At 38.5% G+C, this 25,342-nt stretch overlaps 1 protein-coding gene across 1 annotated transcript in view; it reads left to right on the forward strand.

The window, feature by feature from the left end:
- The window catches only part of LOC6035372 (titin), a 237,278-nt gene that overhangs the window by 86,417 nt on the left and 125,519 nt on the right, over nt 1-25,342 (forward strand). Inside the window, exon 2 of the mRNA XM_038266621.1 lies at nt 21,717-22,600. Coding sequence (XP_038122549.1) covers nt 22,213-22,600 — 388 coding nt within the window. The 5' untranslated portion in view covers nt 21,717-22,212. The remainder of the gene's footprint in view (nt 1-21,716; nt 22,601-25,342) is intronic.

Consider the following 25,342-nt stretch of genomic DNA (forward strand, 5'->3'; position numbering starts at 1 on the left):
CAAAACAAACAGTCGCGATGGCCGCAAAGTCTTTCTTCTCCAGCAGCGATGGCGAACTCTTCTCGGCGCACAAAGGTGATCGCGATGGCGTTTCGCTGGGCCACCCAAGGAACAAATCCTGGTCACGGCACCAATGTTCGAACCCGATCCCGTCTGGCCACGAAACGCTTTCTCACCTGTACTTCGGCTGCTGAGGCTTCTTTCTACGTTGTGTCTAGTTGTTGTGTGTTTGTCCTTCGTGTGTTGTGTTGTCCTTCTGTGTCCCGAAATTCCTCCTTCCAGATTCCTTCCGTACCTCCGTGCTCGTTTTCCACTTCCCTTTTCTTTATAGGTTCCACAGGTATGTTCCAGAGCAGGTGTAGCAGATTCCCGGTAAGTATTTTCTCCACAGGTTCTCAAGAAAACACGACGAACTTCACGATAGAAAACTACAATTTATTCCACAAGAAACTTAACTTTCTTCTTCTCTTTATTCGCGCAAAGGTAAACAAATCTCCTCAGAGAAACGCGAGACGACGACCGGCTGCGACGACGATTTATTTGTACTGAATACTACACTCAAGCAGTGCAAAAAGGAATGCGCAAAACTCTACGATGGTGCGTGTGATCGCGACGATCAACAACACCACTACTGTTGCCCTGCCGTGTGCACACGCAAGATAGAACATTATAGCAAAACAGAAATCTATGCTACACGGCAGGGTGACTACTCAAACTAACGTTTGCGACCAAACAGACAGGATAAAAGACATGTCTTAAATCATTTCAGTATATCTTCGTGTGTAACAAATCGTGGTTGCAAAACATTAGAGTATTTCAAGGAGGAATTGAATTTACGACGCTATGCTCACTTGTTCTGCTGCAGGGTTGTATAAAAGACGTTATCTCGAAATGCTCATCATCATCATCACCATCGGTTTCTCAATCGCTTCTACCTGTGACGTGCCATAGCCATGGCGGATGCGCCCTTTTTCCGACCTGGTCTGCTCTTCCACAAGGTGGCTAATGGTGGGCGGATGTCGTGAAGGTTGGCCCATTTAATGCGAAACGTGATTCTCCGATGAATTTATAGCTTTTGGGCACGCTTTCGCCCCGACAGCAGCTCAGATTAGACGCGGATTAAATAAAGCTATTCGGTTTCGCTGGCACGAGGTTGACTGACTGACGGTCTGGCTGAATGGTTGAGTGGCCGCCACCGCCCTGATAGAAGAGGGAAGGTGTGGGCTCCCAGCGTGTTTCCATCTCCACCCGCAATAAAATTTATGATTGAGAAGTTTAGCTTTCCAGATCTAATTGACTTGGAGGAGGAACGAGTGGTTCGAGATTTGAAAATTTCTGGATAAGAAAACAAACTTTTGCTTAGACACATTTTTTGGTACTTACTTTGTTATCAGGAGACAATGGTTTGATCGATTTGCGGGTTGGATTTCGTCATGTGTATGAGGCCTCTCCCATATCAACAGTGAACCACACAGTAAAAAAAGTCTGTGTAAAATCGCATGCAAAAGCATGCACATCACCTTTGTGAGCAAAAGCATGTTAACACTGAAACGCCCCACGCTTGTCCAACTTACACGGACGCCCAAGCCTCCCAAAAAAGGTGGAACGGTAACTTCAACTCGCTGGTTCCCGGGCATTACTCAACCAATCGGGACGATTCTTGTTTCCAGTTATTTGTAAGAATGTCTAGATGATCCTAAATTTTAGCAGAACTTGATTTGAACAAATCTGTAATTTCTGCGATCGAATACATCGTTTCACCTTTTTTAAAACGACTGCCTCCGCGGATTTTTTGGCGATTTTTTATTTTACACACGACAAAAAAAGTTGGAACAATGTTTTTGATTGCTAAAACTACAGATTTGATCAAGTTAAGTTCTGCAAAGTTCTTGAATCATCTAGACATTCTAACAAATCACTGGAAAGAAGAATCGTCCCGATTGGTTGAGTAATGCCCGAGAGCCAGCGAGTTGAAGTTACCGTTCCATCTTTTTTTGGAGCCTTGGGCGTTGGAATGTTAAATTGTATGAGAAAACGTGTACACAAAAAGCATGTACCGAAGAAAAAATCAGGTCTGCTCACTCCAAAAATAACATCAAACCAGCGAGCGTCATTTACAGAATTCCAAGTCCGTGCCTCAACCCTCTCGGCTATATCTCGCCACTGTAAAAATGACCGGATCAATGTCAATGTAACCGTAGGTTTTCCGTACGTCATATATGTACTGTGTTAACTGCATACGATGTATGGGGAACCTACCCAAGTAACATTTTTAAACCAACTAGAAACCACGAAGTTTTATTGGGGTTTTATTGGCGCTAAACGCGTGCTCTGATTGAATATGATTAACCGCCATCTTGATTGAAAATATAGAAAACTGAAAAATTTGATTTAAATTTGATGAAAACACACATTTATGCTGAATTTCTGGTATGATTAATATAGCGATAGATGTTTAAAAATATTTTGAACATTTTTTTCTAAGAATTGCAATAAAATATTTTTTAAAATTAAACACTGCGATTAAAAATTATTGATTTTTGATGAAGCGAGTTGAATTTTTTGGCTCTATCTCCTTTACATTTATCAATAAAATTTCAACCGCAGCTGAATTTGAGCCATCAATTGCGAGAAATTAGCTTTCAACTATTTGGATTACCTCTAATATCTATTATTTATCATCGCCATTTTTGACAACCATCTCCATAATTTCATTTGGCAAGACGAAAACTTATTTTTGCCAAAATAAAACCTATTTGGCATAAGACGTTTGAAGACGTATGAAATGTCATTTTTCCATAACTCCTGACTAGATTTTAACAAAGGTTTTATCAAGGCTTTGAGGATGTTGTTAGGATTCAGTTGTAAAGCCTTGAACTCCTATGTAGGTTTTATAAATAGGCCGTAACAACCTTTTGCGGAGGTCCTTTTGGGTTTTAAGTGGGGTTTATCAAGGTTCTGGGGAGTTTGTTACGACTAAGGGATTTTAATGCTGGTTTTGGCTGATAGGTTTTATAGCGGTTGTGACAGCTTTGATAAAGCCTAAAATGTTACTTGGGTACAGCTACATCGGTGAAGATCCAACTTTTTACATAGCAGCGAGATAGTCGAGAGGGTTGAGCAGACCTGATTTTTTTTCTTCGGTACATGCCTTTTGTGTACACGTTTTCTCATACAATATTACATGCTTTTGCTCACAAAGGTGATGTTCATGCTTTTGCATGCGATTTTACCTTTGGATTTTATTGCTTTGCAGGGCCAGGGTAAACAGAATTCAAAGGCGGGAAGCGTTGACGGTCCACTTTTTGAAGGAGAAGAAGAGTTACAAAACCTACAAAAATCGACAAAAATGACTGCAAATGCGGAACAAATTTGCCATGATTTTTCCAAAACCGGGAATTCCCGGAATTGAAAAAAATAATCAAATTTTGGTCTAAAAAGTAGAGACTTGAAAATAATTTGCAAAATATGTTTTATATAAAACTTTGAATTCTAAACTTTACACTGAAATAAACTTAACTTTCTAAAATTTACATTGGATTGTCTCATTTTATTTGTTTATGAATGTTGTTTTTTATAGACAGCCTTGTGGTCATGCCGTATAACAAATATATTTTTTTAATACGAACCTCATTAAATTTGAATCACAGGGTCTGATTAGATTAGATTAAATTAGAACCTCATTAAATTTGAATCACATTGGATAAAAAATTGCGGTTCACTTAAAATCAAAAGCAGAACAAAGAAATTAATATTTTATGTTCTTTAACATTTCAACGCCCAAGGCTACAAAAAAGTTGGAACGCGGCCACCTTTGACCGCATAGACCATAATATTGTACTGATCAAATTTGCCAAACTAGGATTCTCGTCCCGCATTTGCAGCTGGCTAGAAACGTACCTGAGCAACTCTCTACGAAATCGGCCGATTTTGACCATTTTTATTTTTTTTGTATTTTTTTATTTGACTCAAACTTTGTGGGGGCCTTCCCTATGACCAAATAAGCTATTTTGCGTCATGTGTTCACCCATACAAGTCTCCATACAATTTTGGCTGCTGTCCATACAAAAATGGTATGTAAATATTCAAACAGCTGTAACTTTTGAGAGAATTTTCTGATCAAATTGGTGTCTTGGGCAAAGTTGTAGGTATTGTTGAGGACTTTGGAGAAAAAAATAAGTACACGGAAAAAAATTGCAGATTTTTGAATAAACTTTTTTTTTAACTGAAACTCAATTCCCCAAAATATGTATTTTTTCAATTCAATTCAATTCGGTTTTATTGGTGAATAATCAAGATACAATAAGTTCTTTTGAGGTACATAACAGAGTTTTGGAGTTCCTTACAGCTGTGTGTTACATCATAATCCATTTTGGAACAGTTAGGGTAGAGGACCCAGAAATCGCCCACTTTATAGTGGCAATCTAGGAAATTTGATGAGTATTTAATGACAATTTATGGTATTTGGTTCTATATGTTGTAGAACGTTGATAAACTATTTGATTTTAAGTTTCCACAAAGTTTTCATCATTTACATGTTCATTTTTGATGAAATTTTGCGTTTTAATAAAGTGCTCTGAAGAGCCTATTTTCGCCCCCCTAAATCCAATTTTCGCCCATCCTTGGAACCAGTTTTCGCCCACGACAAAAATCAAGATACCATATGAAGTTATGACACAAAGCTAAGCAAATATGGTCTCCTATTGATACACAACATGTTCCCGAAGCTCAATTTCATTGATTTGCACATATTTTGTCGTAAAATAAATTGAAGTTCAAAAACCCTAGGAGCTTTCTATACAGATGTCCTAATATTTTTTAGGTTCTTTGTATATTCTAACTAAAACCAAAACATGTTCTCACTCTCACTAAAAAAAATATGACTAAATCAAAATTTGTGATAGAACTCATGTGTCCCTATTCACCCTAGATAAGAGCACACAGTTACAATTAGCTCCATGTTGTTGTTGATTTTGTTAGGGAGCTTTAACCCTATGGGGCATTCGCTCCCGAATTGACTCAATATAAAACTTCGAGTACCTCTTAATAAAAATATTAAAGCACATGTGTAACTACTTTCCCATCCTCTGCTTAATTTGTTTTCCTCTGTACCAGTAAACTTTTACTACATTTGAACTAGGTGTCCCATATCTTAGCTTAGGTCAATTTTTGAACTGATGTTTATACCAAAACCCCCTAATGAATGAAAGTAATCAAAATGATTATTTATCCTTTCAAAATAATCTAGAATGCTCCAAATAGCACATTTCGCTGCGATTAGATAAGTTTTTATGGTAAACGAAAACTGGTTCTAGATAAAATCTGAAAACACAATAAAAGATTTCGCCCTGGACGAAAATTGGATAGCATGTTTTTTCATGACCCCAGAAATCGCCCTCTTTATTTTATTGAAATAACCTTTGGAAAACGTTTAAAACAGGTAAATCACTAGATTTTCATGAAATTCACACATACAGTGAACTAATGAATTATTCATTTACATAATTTTCGGACAAAATGAGTTGTTTTCCTCATTAACATTATTACCCGCTGTAGTCTAAATTGACAAAAATATGGCGGCTGCAGTAAGGCTTTTTTTGAAAAGCTTATAAAAACTTAATAAACAATAGAAATTCATAAGAAAAGTTTCAATTAGTACTAGAAATGAATGAATATGTAAACCTGCATAGTAAATTCAACCAAAAAATGGTATAAGTTTGCTAAATACAGATTAAATCCAGTAGGTGGGCGAAAACTGGAGCAGGGCGAAAACTGGGTCCTCTACCCTATTGCTGGCAAATAAAGGTGTCACCAAGAGTAAGAAAAAAATAAAAAAAAACTTACAAAAATTGCAAGGGAAAGGGGATAGAAATAGAAAAAGCTTAAAACTAGATCACAGTTTTTTATCCTTTATAGATGTGCTTGATCATCAGCTCCCCAAGGGCCAGGAATTGCTCCGCCTTGTTACGGCAGGTCCGAAACCGCGTCATCATCTCCCCTGCGAGAGCAAAGAACTCTGGCAGGGTAAAGAGATCTTCTCCGGTAACTTCTTGCTGGGCCGTATTGCCACTGCCGGCAGCGACCACGCTGGCGAAAGATCGCCCCCATCCAGGAGGGAACGCTGAGTTGTCCGCTGGAACCGTACGATGACCAGCTGCCGGCACGGTTTCGCTCGTACTTCGCTGAGGAGGGTGGGACGCTGCTGCTTTCTTCTTCCTCTTTTCCTGCTCCTCGAGGTAGTTTTTCCGTGCGCTGCATCCACGGTAGTTGCTGGTATGGTTACCTCCGCAGTTGGCGCACTTGATGCGCGCCTTCGTTTGCTCTGCCTTGTCCCCTAAATCCACCTTGCACGGCAGTGCACACGCCTCAGAGAGGTGTGATTCACCGCACTTCACACAGCGGGGCGGGAGGTTGCAGTTCCGCGAGCCGTGGCCGAATTTCTGGCAACGGTGGCATTGTGCTGCGTCCGACGGGTTCTTTGAGTAGAACCGCCAGTTTACCCAAAACCCGTCCAACGCCTTAGTTCGCCGCAGGTCTTGAATTTTGACGGTGCCGCGGTCGAAGTACAACAGGTACAGGGTGTGTGTACCTGTTACTGTTGTCTTCCGCGAGAGGACTTTTATGTCACGCGGCGTTATGCCAGCACCCGAGAGGTCCTTCTTGAGGTCGGAGATCGGGCGGTCTTGGTACCCCTGCAAAACGACCTTAACGGCAGTCTTCTGCACGGGGTCGAATGTAAAACTTGAAGTTTTGACGCTTCAGTTTCTCCACAACCAGGTCGAAGTTCTTTTTGTCAAAAGTGTAAACTTGCACTGACGACTTACCGATTTTCAGACAATATCCGAGGCTTTCCAGCAACTCGTCAACATCGTCCGCCAACGTTTCCAAAACAAAAATTGGAGGTGGTACACGGAGGTGATATGTATTTTTTGATTTTCGAGATTTTTTGATATATTTTAGGGGACAAAAATCCGCAACTTTTGAGCCATAGAGAAACATGGTCAAAAAATCTGCCGCCGAGTTATGAATTTTTGAAAAAAACAGTGATTTTTGGAAAAAAAATCGAAGTTTCATGCAAAAACAAGTTTGACATTATTTTTTAATGCAAAATTGAATTTGCAATCGAAAAGTACTTTGCAGATTTTTTGATAAAGGGCTCCGTTTTCAAGATATAGCCACCGAATGTTTGATTTTAGCGAAATATTTGCAGTTTTTCCATTTTTTTAAATGGTGACCATGGGTGACCGTTTCTACAAATATTTTTTTTGAAAAGTTCAGAAAATTTGCTATAAAATTATCTAAGAGACATTGAAGATTGGACCTCGGGTTGCTGAGATAGAGCCGCTTTAAGAAAAAGAAACACGAAAATTGAAGTTTTCTTGAATTTTTTTTAAATCATGACTCACATTTTAAAAGGACCAAATATTGAATATTACGCCTATCTAAAAAGCTAATCTTGATTTAAAAATATTAAAAAATTTTTTTTTGAAAAGATTGGAAAATTTCACGAATTTTTCTTGTATTAACATTGAAAATCGGACCATTGTTTGCTGAGATATGGTCATTAGAAAATGGTGAGAGTTGGACAGTTTTCACCCCCTTCCTCAGAATATCCAAACTTCCGGCCATCGAGAGGCAACTGTCGACGACGAGAAGGCGATGCGCGCTCCATTTGTAGCTCTGGTCCCTCTTCCTCCTGCTGCTGCTGCTCTGGTTCTCTTTTGCTGCTGCTGCTGGTCTGGCCGGTCCGACGTGTGAGACGTGAAAGATGGCCTGAAAACTGGTGCACTTTCTTATATTTGTTTTCGGCTCACTACTTCCCCTCCTTTTTTACGACCGACACCGGTCGCGGTGCTCGGGTGATTTTCCCCTCAAAAAAGGGACTTGACCTTCTCGTCCGTGTTTGGGAAACGTTCATTTGCTTGCAAAATCTCTGCATTTGAATACATTTTAAAACATTGAATTGTTTGATTAGTAAAACTATTTTGCCAACATTGGAAATTTAATAGAAAATTGCTGAATAATTTTCGAATCGAATGTAAAATAATTCGTACCGATTCGATTTGGGGGAAGGACCCGTTTTGTTTTGAAGTGGCACCCCAGTACCTTCGATTAAGACGTAGTCCTACGTCAAAAAATATTTTTCCCATTTCCCGGGAAATTCAAAACCCGGGAAAATAGGACGCCCTAATTGTTTCACATGAAAACCTACAAATGTTTACAAATACATCACAACTGTTGTTACAAAAGAACGCATAAAACCATGAGTAATTTGTGTCACCTTTTTTGTTTATGTGATATTCATGTTTGCACAAAATTAAATTATATCTGTCATCAAAGACTCTCATTACCAAACAAAGTATCCCACAAAAACCACAAACGTTTTGTGTGCGCCCTATATTTATGAAGCAAAACCTTCTCTCTCTATCTCATCTCATTTATAATCAAACGATGCAAACGCACGTTGACATCATTTAATTAATTAATTTATCAGCTAACCAATTACGCTGCTACGTGCTATTGGTCTCGCCTCTCGGTGGTATTCTCGCTACAGTCTGCGTACAATGCATCACTTGTATTTGTATGAGTGGTTTTGGGAGGCATTAGGGTCGGGGGTGGGGTCATTTTGAGCCGCCGATGATGTATTTAAACACGGACGTGTGCAGTGTTATCTCGTTTCAAATATGTTTAATCAACAACACAGTAGCAGGAACGAGAATACTTCACTTCAAAGGCATACTCAATTTCTGTGAGTGCGTCTGTGTGAGTGTTCCTCGTCGGTCGTCCTCATCGTCCTAGTATTGTGTTGTCTATCTCCCAATGACAAAGACCCTGCGACTAGAAGGGTGGCACAGGACGGAAGCGGTATGTGCCAAATAGGCTCGTTTGCATTGTTCAAAGGATTTCCGTTTTCTGGTTTTCCGAGCTCTTGTGTTGTGTTCGGTTCATCCACCAACAGCATATCACCAACACATTAGATTGACACACACACACAGAAACACTCACAGCCCATTTGGGGATGAGGGTACGATCCCACTGGATGCTGCTACATATATAAATACGTTATCAATTATGTCTTCATCAAAGCAGGACATAGCGTGTGTGGTGTAGAACAGAACAAGGTCCCGACCTCGACAGAGTCGAGCTAAACGAGATATTCAAGGATAGTAAAGGACCACTTCACTGCTTCTGATCGCATAAATGTCCCATATGCATTTTCATCGATTTCGAGCTTTTGATGCAGTTTGGTTCAAAATCGTGTGCTCTTTCAGAAGAGCCTATAACATCCAGTACTTTGTTCCAAAAATCAAGAGGAAATCCAGTTTTTTCGCGAAAACTTAACACGTAGCCTTATGTATGGGAAAAACTACAAATGCGTTTTTCTCAGTTTGCTGTTTCTGCATATGAGACATTTATGCGATCAGGACCACTACACTACTCTAGACGTGGAGGAGAAGGAGGTGGTGGAGGCCCATCCGCAGTGACTGACTGGCAGTTTTGGCTGGCTGGCGGATGGGTGGTGGCGGTTGGTGGTTTTTGTTGACTTAAAAGCAAGCACCCAATCATGTGATCCAATTTTACCGACCCTTCCTCGCAACCGTCAAGGATGTCACTTGTTCTACTATTGTGGGACGAGTCTTCAGCTGGCAGGTGATGGTGTAGGGAGAAGTGGGCAGCAACGTGGTTCGATCCACCGTCCACCGTGCAACTAATATTACGTGTCACTTGTCGTCAGAATAAGCTACTTACAAAATTATATGATAAAACAAAGGGTAATATCATACGACTGTTTCAAGAACGTATCAAGTTTATTTGAGATCATTATTCTGAAACTTTTACCTTGGTTTAGCACCAGTGAACTTTATCAATTAACCGAAGTTGACACTTTGGATGTTATGTCCAATAAGATAATTGATGTCTTCAGCTGCATTGATCCGCTCTTTATAAAGTTTATAAGTTAGTTTTAAAGTTTTCCTTTAGTAAATGTAGGACCTCCTACATTTGGAATCACTGTATAACGAAAGCTATAATATTTCATGAATAGTGACAAGAAATATTAGAATTTTTGGTAGATCTGAAAAGATACCCCCTGGCTCGATTCTTTGGGCAATAATAAGTAACTGTGCAAATTGTGAGCCAAATCGGTTAAGGTTAAGGGGTCGCTTTTTATCGTTGAAGTTTGTATGAGGAAAATCACTAAAATGTATGGGGAAAAACATAGCTTCAGAATTTTGGCAGCAGGTGGCGCAGGAATCTCTCAAAATTGTTCTTGTAGGGAATTTAATATTTTACAACTTTGTCGAAAAGAAATCGAGTTATATACTTGAAAGAATTTATGGGGTATATAGGAAGTATATAAGAAAATACTTTTTGCCTTCCTCACCTCAATGAGGAAAGGCTATAAAATCACTCGAAAAATGATCTTCTTTATTCGACCTCGTAGACCCACTTTCACGTATACCTATCTACTCAGAATCAAATTCTGAACAAATGTCTGTGCGTGTGTCTGGATGTGAGTCCGTGCACCAAACAATATGCACACGATTATCTCCGGCATGGCTAAACCGATTCGGATCGTATTGGTCTAATTCGATCCGTCTCGGGGTCCCACAAGACCCTAATAAATTTTTTGAAGTTTAGAAAAGTACTTCAAAACGATTTTAACAAAAGTCCGAAAGATTGGTTTTTGTTTTACTAAAAACTAAACCTTTTTTTACTAAAAAAAATCAACCAAAAATCAGGATCAACTAGGACGTTTTGCACCTTTTGACAAAGTTGTAGGAAATTAAATTTCCTACAAAAATCTCACACCTGGACAATTTTGGGCGAGACCTGCGCCACTTGCTGCCAAAATCTTGAAGCGATGTTTTTTTGCATAATTTTTTGCGATTTTCCCCATATAATCTTCAACGATGAAAACCGACCCCTATATCTTAACCGATTTGGCTCAAAATTTGCACCGATACTTATTTTTGCCTAAGAGCAGTTCTCTACGAAATTGGTCTTTTTTCTCAAATTTTATTTTTTTATTTTTTAATCTGATGGAAACTTGATGCCTTCGGGATGTCCAAAGAAGCCATTTTGCACCATTAGTTTGTCCATACAATTTTCCATACAAATTTGGCAGCAGGTCAGACAAAAATGTTGTATGAAAATTCAAAAATCTGTACCTTTTGAAGGAATTTTTTGATCGATTTGGTGTCTTCGGCAAAGTTGTAGGTATGGATATGGACTACACTGAAAAAAATGATACAAAGTAAAAAAAATTGGGTGATTTGTTATTTAACTTTTTGTCACTAAAACTTGATTGGCAAAAAAAAACTATTTTAGATTTTTTTTATTTTTTGATATGTTTTAGAGGACATCAAATGCCAACTTTTCAGAAATTTCCAGGTTGTGTAAAACATCTTTGAGCGAGTTATAAATTTTTGAATCAAAACTGATTTTTTCAAAAAATCGAAAAATTGGTCGCAAAATTTAATTTTCAATCAAAAAGTACTTCAGTGAAATTTTGATAAAGTGCACCGTTTTTAAGTTAAATCCATTTTTAGGTGACTTTTTTTTAAACAGTCGCAGTTTTTCATTTTTTTTATTAGTACCCATGTTTGCCCACATTTGAAAAAAAATATTTTTGAAGAGCTGAGAAAATTTTCTATATTTTGCATTTTTAAACTTTGTTGATACGACCCTTCGTTGCAGAGATATTGCCATGCAAAGGTTTAAAAACAGGAAAATTGATGTTTTCTAAGTCCTACCCAAAAAACACACCATTTTCTAATGTCGATATCTCAGCAACTAATGGTTTGATTTTCAATGTTAAACTATGAAACATTCGTGAAAAGTTTTGAAAAAGTTACTTTTTGCAATTCCGCTGTGAAACTGTCAACTATTCCTGCCAACTTTTTCCTACCAAAAATAACAGAATCGAATAGCAACACTAAAACTTTTCAACATTTTTTTATTTAAACGATTTATTGGAAAAATACATGAAAATTTTATATAAAATTTCACTCAATGGGTGTTTTTCGGAATTGCAAAAAAAATTGTATGGAACTCGTTGCAAAACTTGATTTTTTCAACACTCGTCGTATTTATCCAACTCGGTGAACCTCGTTGGATAAATGTACGACTCGTGCTGAAAAAATCCTCTTTTTGCAACTTGTTGCATAAACTACTATTTTGCGTTTCTCTTTGTTTCGCCGACCGTGTCTGTCGCGGGTGACCATGAACGGCCATGATCGATGACGACCAACTTTTTCAAAACTTTTTTTTCGTAAAATCGCGATAACTCGTGATGTTTATAAGCAAACCTCTTATGTCTATATATCAAAATTTTTTGTAATTGTCTGTTCTACAACTTTGTAGAACATTGTTACACTCTAGAAAATAACCCTGCAAAGTTAGAAAAAACACGAAATTTTAAAATGAAAAATTTTGTTCTAAATGAAAAAATGACCCGTCTGGGTCAATGTAGATTCAAAAAGTACATTAAATTTCCCATAAAATGACATGATCCAAAATTTTTTACAGTCGAGTAACGGAAAATTGGAGAATTTTTAAAACTTTTTTAGTGTTTTTTTCGATGAAAAATACGTTTATTCGGAATTCTGAGTATGCCATCAAATAAGGAGCGGTCGTGGCTGAATGGTTACGATGTTCGCTTTATAAGCGAATGGTTCTGGGTTCGATAACCATCTGCTCCCAACGAGAAAGTTCTGGACTCATTGAATTTGGAATTAATGAAAAACTTCAAAAGCACACGGCGGGGTTCGATCCCCTGTCCTTAGGATTGGTAAGCAAAATGCTTTCCACTTAACCGTGGAGCATTGGTAGCTTGAGGATGAATCAGACTCTGGTATAGTTGAATCCAAGAATCGGACTTAGAATCGCATTGAATGCAAGTTGAACATCAGAACTCAAACAAGATTGCATGCAAGATTTGCAAGCGCAGTTGAAATTGAATCTAAAAATACCTCGCTATAAATAGCCTGGGCGACTGATAGAATTCATCCAATAAGAGATGAGAAGAATTGAAAGCATTCCCATTAGAAATGAGAACACATAAAGAATTCGAACAACAATGCCAAAGGTTGTTACCACTCGCCTAGGGTGGCTCCTCAGACCATTCACCTCCCCAAAAACCGTCCAACTCCAAGCGAAACTTACTTGAGGATACCGTGGAGATTTTCCCTTAATACTCTTAAAAAAGTGGAGCATCAACACTTCCCGTCTTCCAATTCCCTTTCCTTGTCCCTGGTGCGCGGTGGAGATGGGAGCGGCCGGCAATGGACGGCTGCCATGGTGGTGAGAATCTGGTTTTCAGGTGGAATTGGTTCTATTCCCAATTATCGATTCCTAGGCAACTTGGGCTTAGACAATCATCACATCACATGGCGAAAATCCAGTCTGCAATCCGCTAAAATCACCGTCTCCTAGCGAAGCGAATTATAAGTACGCCATCAAATCGGGCGTCTAATTCTACATAAAAGTCCCTTTGACACCAAATTTCTGTCTCACACCGTTTCAGGCTGCAAATTTTTGAAAAATACCTCTTTTTTCGCATGTTCAAAAATTGAAGGGGTCGAACCGCCCCTCCGTCACAAGATATCAAAAAACGGACCTCTGATTCGTGATCAGGGACAAAAGTTACCCCTTAAGACAAAGTTTCACGCAAATCGAAGAAGGTTCGGGGCAACTGCTGTGTGAGTTGGCGGAGAATTACCCCTGTGTAACAGCGAGCTGCCACTATCACAACTAATAGTGTTTTATGCTATTTTCGTTTCATGACATTCAAAACGCAGGGATCAAGTCACCTTAACAATTGATTGTAAAGAAAGTAAAATGATAAATTTATGAAGATCTGTATTAGGAGTTTGAGGTTAATCAATTTATCAAACAATTCATGCAGAAAAATAACACTTTAACTTACTTTTTTTAAACATATAGAAACTATGAAACTATGAAAAAATGTCATGGCGTTTTTGCAGCAACTTTTATAATAAATAAGTGTAACTTCATCCAAATACAATTGTAGTATCTTGCATATATCATCACTATGCATAATTTAAGTGAAGTATTTAAGTAAAGCTTTGATGCGTGCAATGTGCTACATATAGTTTTAACTTAATCTTGTACAACTTTTTTAAGTTGTATCAAATCAAATAAGCTAATATAATATAAGAGTTTTGTTTAATTTGCTGTTAGCATTAGCGTAGTAAATTAATTTATTTAAATGCCCCGGCTGGCATTTGTAACCTCATCTTTTTGCGAAGATGAGTACTTCCCTCCATTTCAGAAATAGAATTTCTCAGCAAAGCACAAAAAACAAACACGTCCGTGACCATTCCAACAACCCTTTCCTCCTCCAACGGCGTTCTTCCTAACTGGCAACCCTTTCGTTCAGAGTTTTGTTTTTGTGTGTGTTCTATTTATTCGTACAATTTGATAACGATGCCAATGTTTGGGATTGTAGACCTGAAATTCCTTCCCACTATCAAAGCCTTGAAAAAGGTCGATCCGACTCCATTCTACTGCCAATCTTTATTTATTGCCTTCTCGCATGTTTCTGTTGGCAGAGCTGTGCTGCTCTTCGTTTGGGCTGGGCAAAAGTTTTTTTCCGGTAATCGCATTTTCAATTTAGCGTAACATTGTTGGGGACAAGTTGCGCCTGGGAAGGCGTTGTCTTACCACCGTCATCCTCGAGACTGGAAAAAGAAAAACAAGAAAAAGGAAACTTTCTTTCCTTTTTCCGCAATGTGGGCGTATGGTGGGTGTGTGTGTGTTCTGATCTTGTCTGAGGGGTACACTCTGCTGCGAATTAAAAACCCCGATTTGTTTCTGTTTTTGAGAAGAAAATCATGTTGCATTTCGAATAAGCTTTATCTTATGCAAACTAGGGTAGTCCAAATCTGGGTACACCTCAGTGGTACCACTAGAATTCCAAATGTGAGCTTATACTGACCACCAAAAATGCGTCAAAATGTATAATGAAATGCAAATGTTTCAGTTCCCTATTAAAAAAACTTTCGAAGCTGATCTCTGCATTGGTTGACAAAATAGGGGAAATCTACCCTTTCCAATCAAACACCTATCATCGTCATATGGAGAGTTTGATGCTCGATTAAAGCTCCAAAAATACTATTTGGGCTATAAGCTTACCAGCAACGGCACCGCCTCGAGTAAGCACGCAAATGTATGCCACTTACTGGCCAAAAAGATCGCATTTAATGCACTTTTGATCATAATTTGTATTTTGCGAGACCACTTCTCATCATTTTGTTGGCACACACAGTGACACACACGAGAATCCCTCAAACGCTTAATGAATATCGCCAAAATTAACTTTTCACTTTCGCTTACTTTTTCACGGCGCTTAAGATATGAAATTGCTTCCAACTACCGGCAACATGTTCTTTTGATCATTAGTAAGGCACTCACTTGAAGAATAATCCCGAAAAATGTAATAAATTAGCAAGCGCCATCAAAAAAACAAACGCGCCAAGTCGTTTGACGTTTCAATTTTCACTTTGCATTCCAATCGAAGGCTGAAGAAAACCTAGCGAGAGACGAAGGCAAAAAAGAACAAAGGCTGGCCGTCAACACCACCAGCAGCACAGCCAGCGATGCCAGGAAACTTTCCCTATAAATGCCACTTTTCGTGAGTGTTCGTTTGAACTGTCAGCGCAAATGACAACACTCGACAGAGTGTTGGAAGAAAAAAGAACTAAGCCGATATTAGAAAAATGGGCGTGGCCCAATGCATTCGCCTCGATTAGAATACCCTTGGAAATTTTTTTTTTGTTAAATGCTTGATAAAGAAATAGAATAACTTTTAGTGAAAGTGAAAATAAACATAAATGTTCACAAAAACTTGCTCTACTCGTTGGTGTACTTGGTTTTAGTAAAATTCAAGGGAGACTCTAGATTATCCAGCATCATTCAAACACGACCGCTTATTAGGATTAAAATGGGTAGATTTCCCCTAGTAATCATTGTACGAAGTTTGATTTTAGAATGAAAAAAAAAAAAAACAACAACAAATACCAACAGTTTTTTTGTGTGACTTTTTAATTAAACTGAGTGCATTTGTCGCCGGTTAGCAGCTCAACAACGTCTCTTCCCGTTGATGCGTTAAACATAGCACGTTTAATAATGGTGGAAGACGGAGGAGATGTCTGAAAGGGTTCCCGAAATTAAAGCTGATCATGCTTGAGCGGTGGTGGTTGTCGCTTAAAATGGATCACTTTTTCCTTGATGGTCGTCGTCGTCTGCTAATGCGAGAAGAAAAACGTCACCCATGTGCGACGAAGAATCGATTTTTCTTGCGCTATTTAAGGCACTCTCCGAGGAAACATGTGAACATTTTCCGGGTTGGCTTCTTTGGTTTTCCTCGCTAAGTTTTTTTTCCTCTCTCTCGATGCTGTTAAATTGTGCACATAACATGGATTACCGAGCCGTCGTGAAGGTATTAAACGAGGTTGAGATTTTTTGCTGTTGCTCTTGCTTCGTGATTTATAATTTTTCAGGGGTCTTATCCGAAAGACGGTGCGGGACAGGCTTGTTGGGTGAATCGGGCGTCTTGGCTCAGCATTTTTTTTATATGTTTCTGAATGAGCAGGTTCATAAAGCCACATTTATCGGTTCTGGAAAATGTTATGAGCTTTTCTTTCTAGCTAGCACTGTTCCTATAGAATAGTTTTATTTAGTTTGGAGATATGAATTTAAACTTTAATCTTTTTGGAAAAATGGTACATTAACGCGGATTGGAAATATTCTTTGAATTCATTCAAAAAAATAGTTTATTCCCAATAAACACTTACCAGGCACAATTCCTTCACTCACAGATTGGCTGGAACGAGCCGCGAACATGCCTTCATCATTATTGAGCCAAAGCTCCCTGGAATTCACTATTTCGTTAATTTTTCCCGCGGGACTTCGAAAGCATACCATTCGACAATTCGGCAATTCCCATTTTCACACACAAATTGTTCACGGCTTTTCGCTCATCCCGTTTCCCGGTTGACAGGCATCGGCATCTGTTGAAAGGGGAAATTGGCAAAGAATGGAAAATTAGTGAAAACGAACCGAATTGGAGGAATTATTTTTTATTTGATTTGGGAAACCGTTTTCCCGATTGTGTTTGTTAAGCGAAGCACACGATTGAATTTTGGGTGGTACGTGATGTTTGATAAATTGTACTTTATGGCAGATTTTTTATGTGGATTTCTTGGGCTTTTTGTGCCACGTGCATTACGCCTGGCTTTTTTCACTGTGCAAGTATGCAATTGAGAATTTTAAATTAAAATGTAATTTAAAATTGAAGTTTGCAATAATTCTGGCACATTTTCATACTGATTAAGTTGAACTCAAATTGCGATTGCCCGTTATAAAATTGCATGATATTTCACTGTTTCAAGTCAGCAGAAAGAATGTCAGAGGATCATTAAAACCACCCACCAATGTTTGGTATATATGGAGGCGTGATACGGGTCGTCGAGTAAGCTCCTTATGACGAAGATCTCATATTTAGCTAGTGGTTCAGTCAGCAAGATGATACTGTGACCTGAAGAGCTATCGTCATCACATATTTTTTTCAGTTGAGATTTTTTTTTAAAAGGATGTACCATAATATACACTTTTATCTATCATTAAAATTTCCCCCTTATTTTGGAAACATGCTTTGAATGCATTGTTTGGACATGTATTTTTGTTGATTTGTAAAACACTAGTAAAGAAATGGCCTCAATAAACCCCTGAATTTAGTCAGCCTAGTTTTGTTTCATTTTAAAGTAAATATTTTGTTCTAGATGAAAAAATAATCTCTAATAACTTTTGTAAATAATATGAACAGATTTTCTTCAGCTTCAGCAATAAGTAATGTTAAATTTGTCATTGAATTCAAGCTTTAATGATTTTTTTCAGGTTTTGATTCATGACAAATGACCGAAAACTAAAGTGTAAAAAATTGCTGAAATATTTTTCATTTAAAGTCACTTTTGCCAACAATCAACCCTTCTAAAGTAACATCAAAACCGTTGAACAAAGTTTTCATACAGTCATTCTAAGATGGTGATGCACAGATTGAGTCCTTATGGGTCCTTTGTGTCGCAAAATACACTGCTATTACCTAGCATGCCCATGAAAAAATCATGAGCTCGTAAACAGTAATGTGAACGCGTAATGGTTGCGTACATTTTGGTTAAGCACATCCCACTTGAAATATTCACAAGATCACACTTGTCAGGCTTGGGAAAAGTAGCTTAGACTCAATGTGATATACGCAGCGCGCAGCTGACAAAGTAAAAAAAACTTGTGAAATTTTCAGGATAGCCAGAAATATCCCAAATTTCATCAGACGCAGCATTGTTCCAATCCCACACTAAGCGACAAGCGAAAAGTTTGGTTATGTTTGTGGGTCGCACATCAATTTCCACAAAATTGAGCATTATGTTTCGATCCCTGCCGGTTTTATTGTATCCGTTTTTCCGCTTGTCTTGCTTTGCTAACACATATACATACAAACATCCAGCATCTACCTCGGCGTGAGCTTCTCCGGATATGGCTTGTCGCTATGGTTATTGTTGCTTGTTGCGCGAACCCTTAAGGAGGTCCATTATTAGGTTTGCAATGGCGACAGCCAACGTGACACTGTTACGTAGCGTTAAGCAATTTTTGTAATGGATTATTCATGACGGTCGTTGGTTTTGGTTTCTTTTTTCTCAAGAGTCTGTATTTTTCCTTTAACGGCAGTCTGGCAGTGGTGACATTGACGTTACACGAATTAATAATGAAAGCTAAAAAATAAGAATAATTTGATCAGTATTCCTAAATTTCCACCGATCATGATAACAATTTTATCGTGAAACGCCTTCTTTGTTAAACCTTTCATACTGTGATATAAAAATAATATGTTCCTTCAATCATAACCCATTTTTATAACACACAAACTCCCAAGGAAAAGGAGCATGATTATAATGATTTAAAAACAAATTTAAAATTTAAAGTTTTTGAAATAAACACTATTCAACTAAATAGACATGCTTTTCTTCTTCGATGTAGCGTCACAAAACTTCCCGTAAGCAGGACAAATCTTGTCATCATGTTTCTTCAACCAAAAATACGTTAGGCGTCATCCATAAAGTATGTCACGCTAAAATCGGCCAAAATTAACCCCCTCCCCTATGTCACACTTTGTCACGCTGGCTCCGATCCCCCTCGAAAAGTACGTTACGTTTTATTAAACCACCCCCTTATTTTTTTGTACAATCTAGATTAAATTTTCAATAGGTCCTACATGTCTGCATAGGAAACCCATGACCCATGTTTTGAAAATATACTTAAGCAATTGTTGCATGATTTATAAATGTACACCCAAAGGAAAAATATATCTCAAAATCTGCAACATTGGATTTGCTGCAGAAAATGTCATATTTTATAACATTTTTTGCAGCAAGCCCGTAGATCATTTTTGCCCGCGTGTAAAAATTTCAGCGATCTGCAGTTCTCACCAACACATATAATGCTGGCCCGTCCCCGAGCAACACTCCAAAGAGAAGCATATGTTGGTGCTCTTTCAATCACTTTTCATCAAGCGTCCATGGCGCGGTGGTAGCTTGTCGGATCAATAACCAAGAAGTTGGTGGTTCAAACCTCGTTCTGCTAAGTGTTTTTTTTTTTTTGTGAAATACAACCAAAAAGCCGTCGGTAACGGGCAAAAATGTCATTTCCTACACCCAACTGGCAGTCGCATGATTGTGATGCATGGCGGCATGAAAGTATATCAGAATCTGCATGAAATCTGTCCTCATGCATTTTTTGCGATATAGGAGTATGACATTTTTGCCCGTTACCGACAATTATCGACATTACCGACGGCTTTTTGGTTGTACTTCACAAAAAAAAAACACTTAGCAGAACGAGGATTGAACCACCAACTTCTTGGTTATTGATCCGACACGCTACCACCGCGCCATGGACGCTTGATGTAAAGTGAGTGAAAGAGCACCAACATATGCTTCTCTTTGGAGTGTTGCTCGGGGACGGGCCAGCATTATATGTGTTGGTGAGAACTACAGATCGCTGAAATTTTTACACGCGGGCAAAAATGCTCTACGGGCTTGCTGCAAAAAATGTTATAAAATATGACATTTTCTGCAGCAAATCCAATGTTGCAGATTTTGAGATATATTTTTCCTTTGGGTGTATATCGCAAAAAATGCATGAGGACAGATTTCATGCAGATTCTGATATACTTTCATGCCGCCATGCATCACAATCATGCGACTGCCAGTTGGGTGTAGTATTATTGTTTAATTCGGTGTTCAATCGACAAAGTTTTTTTCATTTTAGAAGGTTTTGTTTGGATTTTTTTTTTTCAAAATATGATGATTTAATTATTATCAAAAACTTTGTTGCTTGAAGCTCTTTATCGTGTTTCATTTATGAGTAAAGTTTATCAATCATGAAACATTTTTTAAATATATTTTAAGACTGAATTTCCAGTATTCAAGAAATAGTCTAGCATGACGTCACAGTCTCACAGACAGCAATCCCCTCCCCCCCCCCCCTTGTTACACTTTGTGGACGACGCCATACTCTCTTACAGTCTTCCCAATCATCAATTTGTTTCGTTCTTCCAAAAATGGCACCGGAACTGCTTGGAAACCATTTTTGCTTAGCCGGCGAGTCTAACATTAGGAAAAAATGTAATTTACCAAAGGAAGGTCCGTTAATGCTTTTGGTTCGCAAAACGGCGACCAAAATGGAACTTTTTTGCCGACCCTCTCGATGTTCGGTAATTTAATTATTTTCATGTTCTTTTAAGATTTCAGTATTCATCCGCTGGGATAATGCTGTTACATAAATGGATTTGAGACTGGACAGCACATTGAACTGCGAGACATAAGACGGTGGGACAAAGTTTTTAGGGCCTCCTGCGAGGACTTCAGCTAATCCTCTGGGTTGATCTGACAAAATTTAAATATCCACGGCTCGTTAACTTCATCCTTTATTGGGGTACTGCTGGTCTGTATTGGCATAGCTGAAAAAGCTTGTGATTGCGATAGACCGGATTATCTGGGGAGCAGAATTGAAAATTGATAATTGAAAACATAAATATTTGATTTTATTTGCAATGCCAGTTGTTTTTTTTTTCGAAAATTCTCATTCAAGCAAAAGTATAAATCCAAAAAATCATTGTTTTGGCTTATTAACTTTGCCATATTCTTTATTTATGCGATTATAAATCGCAGGAATTGTTGTGAAAAACTTCTCTTGCGTCGGTATTCCAACAACTGCTGAATCTGTCACGTCTCACGTCAGTCACGGAGAATAACAAGTGAGCAGAGTGGTTGTCCTACTTACAGTCTGCTCACAGAGCATCTCAGGGGAATGCTGCGTGAGGAAAAAAAAGTCTATGTACGTTTTCTCCACATATTTCCAGGTTTGAAAAGAGAGAACGGGGTTAAAACGGAAAGAATTTTATTTTGTTTGCTAGATTTAATGAACACAGAAGTCACAATACATTTTATAATTTCAAGATTTAAAAAAAAAATCAATCATTAAATACGTAGTCTTGCCTCGTTGTTCCCTCTAACGACTTTTGCCGTAAAAAATACATTTGTTATCATTCTTCTTCACATATCAAAGAGCACACAAATGAAGGAGTGGAAATGCTGATAACGTCTTTTTTCTTTTTCTTGCTCACTCCCTTCCAGAATAACGACGACTCCCACAAACTCGGAGGACTGTAACCATCAACGAGGAAACAATGTGTCTAATGTTGACACTTGAGGCGAGTGAGTGACGAAAATTTATGCACCCCCAAGAATCCAACCCCAAAGGCTGGGTTCCTCCCCAAGTCATAACAATGTTGTACGGGGATCGCTGAAAGAAACAACATGCAAATGAAGTTGTAAGCCGTGGAAGCGAATCGAATGGTAATTCGTCTGTAGTACTGGTACTTTGCCAAGGTCGACCTCTCTGGGACTCGGAGGCGTTTGGAAACACAGTTGATTATCGAAAAAAATGAGGCTATAAATTTGATTTTGCATCATTGATAGCTTCACTGCTAGAGTGAAACGAGAGAGGAATGCTTTGCAAAAATGTAGAAAGATGTGCTTGAACTCGTGATTGATCTGCTTGCCTTCAACCGGAAGCGAAGCGAAGAAGTTGTGTGAGCAAATACATAACCTCTCGATAGCAGCACGTGTGATGACATTTTGCCGCCAACGTGAAGGTCGTCAAGGACTGGCAATGTTTGAAGTGAAGAGGAAGAAGAAATCGAGGAAGAAGCAAGGCACGCTGCTACCAACTGACGGAAACCGTGCCCAACGGAAGACGGTGACGGAATCCACCGGATCTTGGAAGGGGACAAGAAGACGAACACGTGACAGCAGCAGCAGCAGCAAGAGTAGTAATGATAGTGATAAAGTGCTAAACAAACCAAGTCTGGTGCAGTCACTTGTTTCCTCCGTTCGAACGGAAATGGTAAAACGAACAGCGGTGTTGTTGGCACTGGTTGCCCTAGTGACGACATTTCCGGCCAGTGCCGGCAGCTACACCGACACGGAAGACCTGATCAACGAGCTAGACAGACCGAGTAAGTGTAAGACTGCGGATTTATGAGAGGTTGCGCGGGGTTGATGGATTTCTGTCTATTTAATATGAGATTGGAGGAAGGGATTTCCTGTTGCTCATGTCAAGTAAAGGTCCTTCGGAATATGTTCCTAAACTTGATATGCCTGAATGTTGAAATGTCATCGAGTCACGCTGTGGATTGGTTATTGAGAATAAGTTTTTTTTTATTACATCAACTTGGTGTGTCGACCAGTGTTACAAAGTTTAGTTAAGTGCTTCAAAAGCTATGCTATTAAACGATTTTTACAAACTTCCGGAAGATTCGAAAAAGGGTGGTTTTTGTAGGAAAACCAACCCTGTTATACATTTTAGAAAGGTAATTAAAAGATCATTTCAACAAATTTAAAAGATTTCAGATCTGACAACCCTATCAAAAGATATAAGCACTTAAGTATTATTTATGCACTTTTTGGAGGGCGGATCTCACATAGAAGAAACACAAGAAATTGTTGTCCGAATCTATCATGTTTCCTTTCATTGGATAGGAAATTAAAACAGCAATTCCCCACGAAAACAGCATGATTCGAAAAAAAAGTTCTCCGGTCGAGCTCGATTTTTTTTTCTGGGGGATCCTTGGTCAAAATAATTAGACCCTTATTTTTTTGTTTGGCCATTAGGGTGACCTACGCCGTGTTAGGGTGCTTCGAAAAATGGCAATTTTCGTCGATTTTCGCAAAATCCACTTTTTTCAAAAAGTCATATCTCCGCGCCATTTCATCCGATTTTAGCTGTCCTAGACGCAAAAGAAAGGTGATTAGTTTGGCTATTTGGGAAAAATAGTAAGAAGTTTCAAAAATCTAGCTTAATATTTGAAAAGGTTGAATGAAAACATTAAATGCTGTTTTGAAGGTCTCGGGACCAAAGAGCCTATGTCTGAAAATATTTTTATCGGATTTCTCGGAAAATTTCACATAACATATCAAAAAATGGTGAAGTCATGTTTTCGATACTCTGAGATACGATTTTTTGAAAATAAAAACTAGATTTTTCGACGTGCCACGCGCAAAAATGGAAAAATGACGAAAACGGGAAAAAATCGACTTTTTTCCCTAAAACTGCGATAACTTTAAAATTTCAGCGATGACCTATAGATGTTATGGTACCAAAAGTTGCGTCTTTTAATTACGAAAATTTTGGTACCCTAACAGTTTAACAGGGCAGAGGGGGTTTTCTGTCAAGTTTGTCGCACTTGCATACAATCCAAGAATTTCGAGTTTTCGTAAATATTTACAACGTTAATGAGTCTACATACTCGCACAATTTTGCAGGGCTAAAATGAAAGGCGAAAAGCATGAACCAGCTAATGGGTCCATTGATCCAATGAGTCAAAATATTGTCCAACAATTATGGTTTTATTGAACGGTCTGTTGTTTCTAGTTTATCGAAGCAGCAATAACATCCTCAACGTGCGAATATCCGTAGGCTCGTCCATTTCCAATTGTATCACTTATCCTAGCTTTCCTAAAAGCATCCGCCCACATTTGCAGGGAAATTCCATCCGGCTCGTTAGAACCCTGTTAATACGCACAAACACAAATACAGGCAAAATCTCGCAAACTTCAGACTCAAATGGTGTGCGCAGGGGGAGGTAGACAAAATTATGCTAATGATGAGAAGCTGTTAGTCCTAAGCTCAGCCGGTCTGCTTAGTGTGAGCGTGGGCGTGTGTGTGTGTGTGTGTGTGTGTGTGTGTGTGTGTGTGTGTGTGTGCGTGGGACTATGTATTTGTGTATGTAAATGCCGCAGGGATAGCTTTCTTTATACGCATTGTTTGTATTGCTTTCGCTGTTGTTATTGTTGTTGGGACGAAAGTTACCTGACACGTGAAGAGATACGAACGTGTAATGAATGAACAATTCTTGGAATTGCCTGATATTCAGAAATAGCACTTCTGTGTGTGTGTTTTCCTCTACTTCCTGGTGGAATGTGAAAATGGAATGATTCCCGGAATTGGGGTCACCAAGTTTCTGCGGTTGGTCTCCTTAAATACCTTTCTGGCACTTGTTAGGGGAAAATAGCACACTGTTAGAAAATTTTATAAAAAATGCCTCTTTTTATGCTTTGTTAGAGTTGGTTATTTATTCCAATTATTTTAGATTAAACACGAACACGAAGAAAACCATTGAATTTATTTGCTGAGGTCAGCTTAACAGTATCGAGAATAACACAAACTTATGCTCGTTTTCCAAGAACCTTTCAATAATTGTGTATACTGATGACAATACATGATCCCGAGCAGACGGAAATAACTTGGGAAGGTCAGTTTTTGATATTGTGAGAAGATCGAAATATGTTATTGGGATGATCGGATTAGTTGTTAAAATCACAAAAATCAATAACAAAGATTTGTACGAAGAATAACTTAAATTGTTATTATAATGTTATTGCAATAACAAACCAATAACACAAAAGGAATCATCGAGGAATAACAAGATTTGTTATTTTGTGCGGAGAGGTGGAGCAGCATAATAACAAAAAATGTTATTGAACTGGTATGTCTCCATAACAAAAAAAGTTATTGTTTTGGTTTATTTGTAATTTGCAAATAAACCTGCAGTTGCCATAACTCCTCTGTACTTGTCAGGGCTGCAGAGTCGGGTACCTCCAAGCGACTTTGAATCCATACTTTGAAGACAACTCCGACTCTGGGTGCAGGATATGACGTCAACGACGACTTCAGCTCTCCAAAAATACCCGACTTCAGA

The sequence above is a fragment of the Culex quinquefasciatus genome, chromosome 1 (genome assembly GCF_015732765.1).
Source record: "Culex quinquefasciatus strain JHB chromosome 1, VPISU_Cqui_1.0_pri_paternal, whole genome shotgun sequence".
NCBI classification, from domain to species: Eukaryota; Metazoa; Arthropoda; class Insecta; order Diptera; family Culicidae; genus Culex; species Culex quinquefasciatus.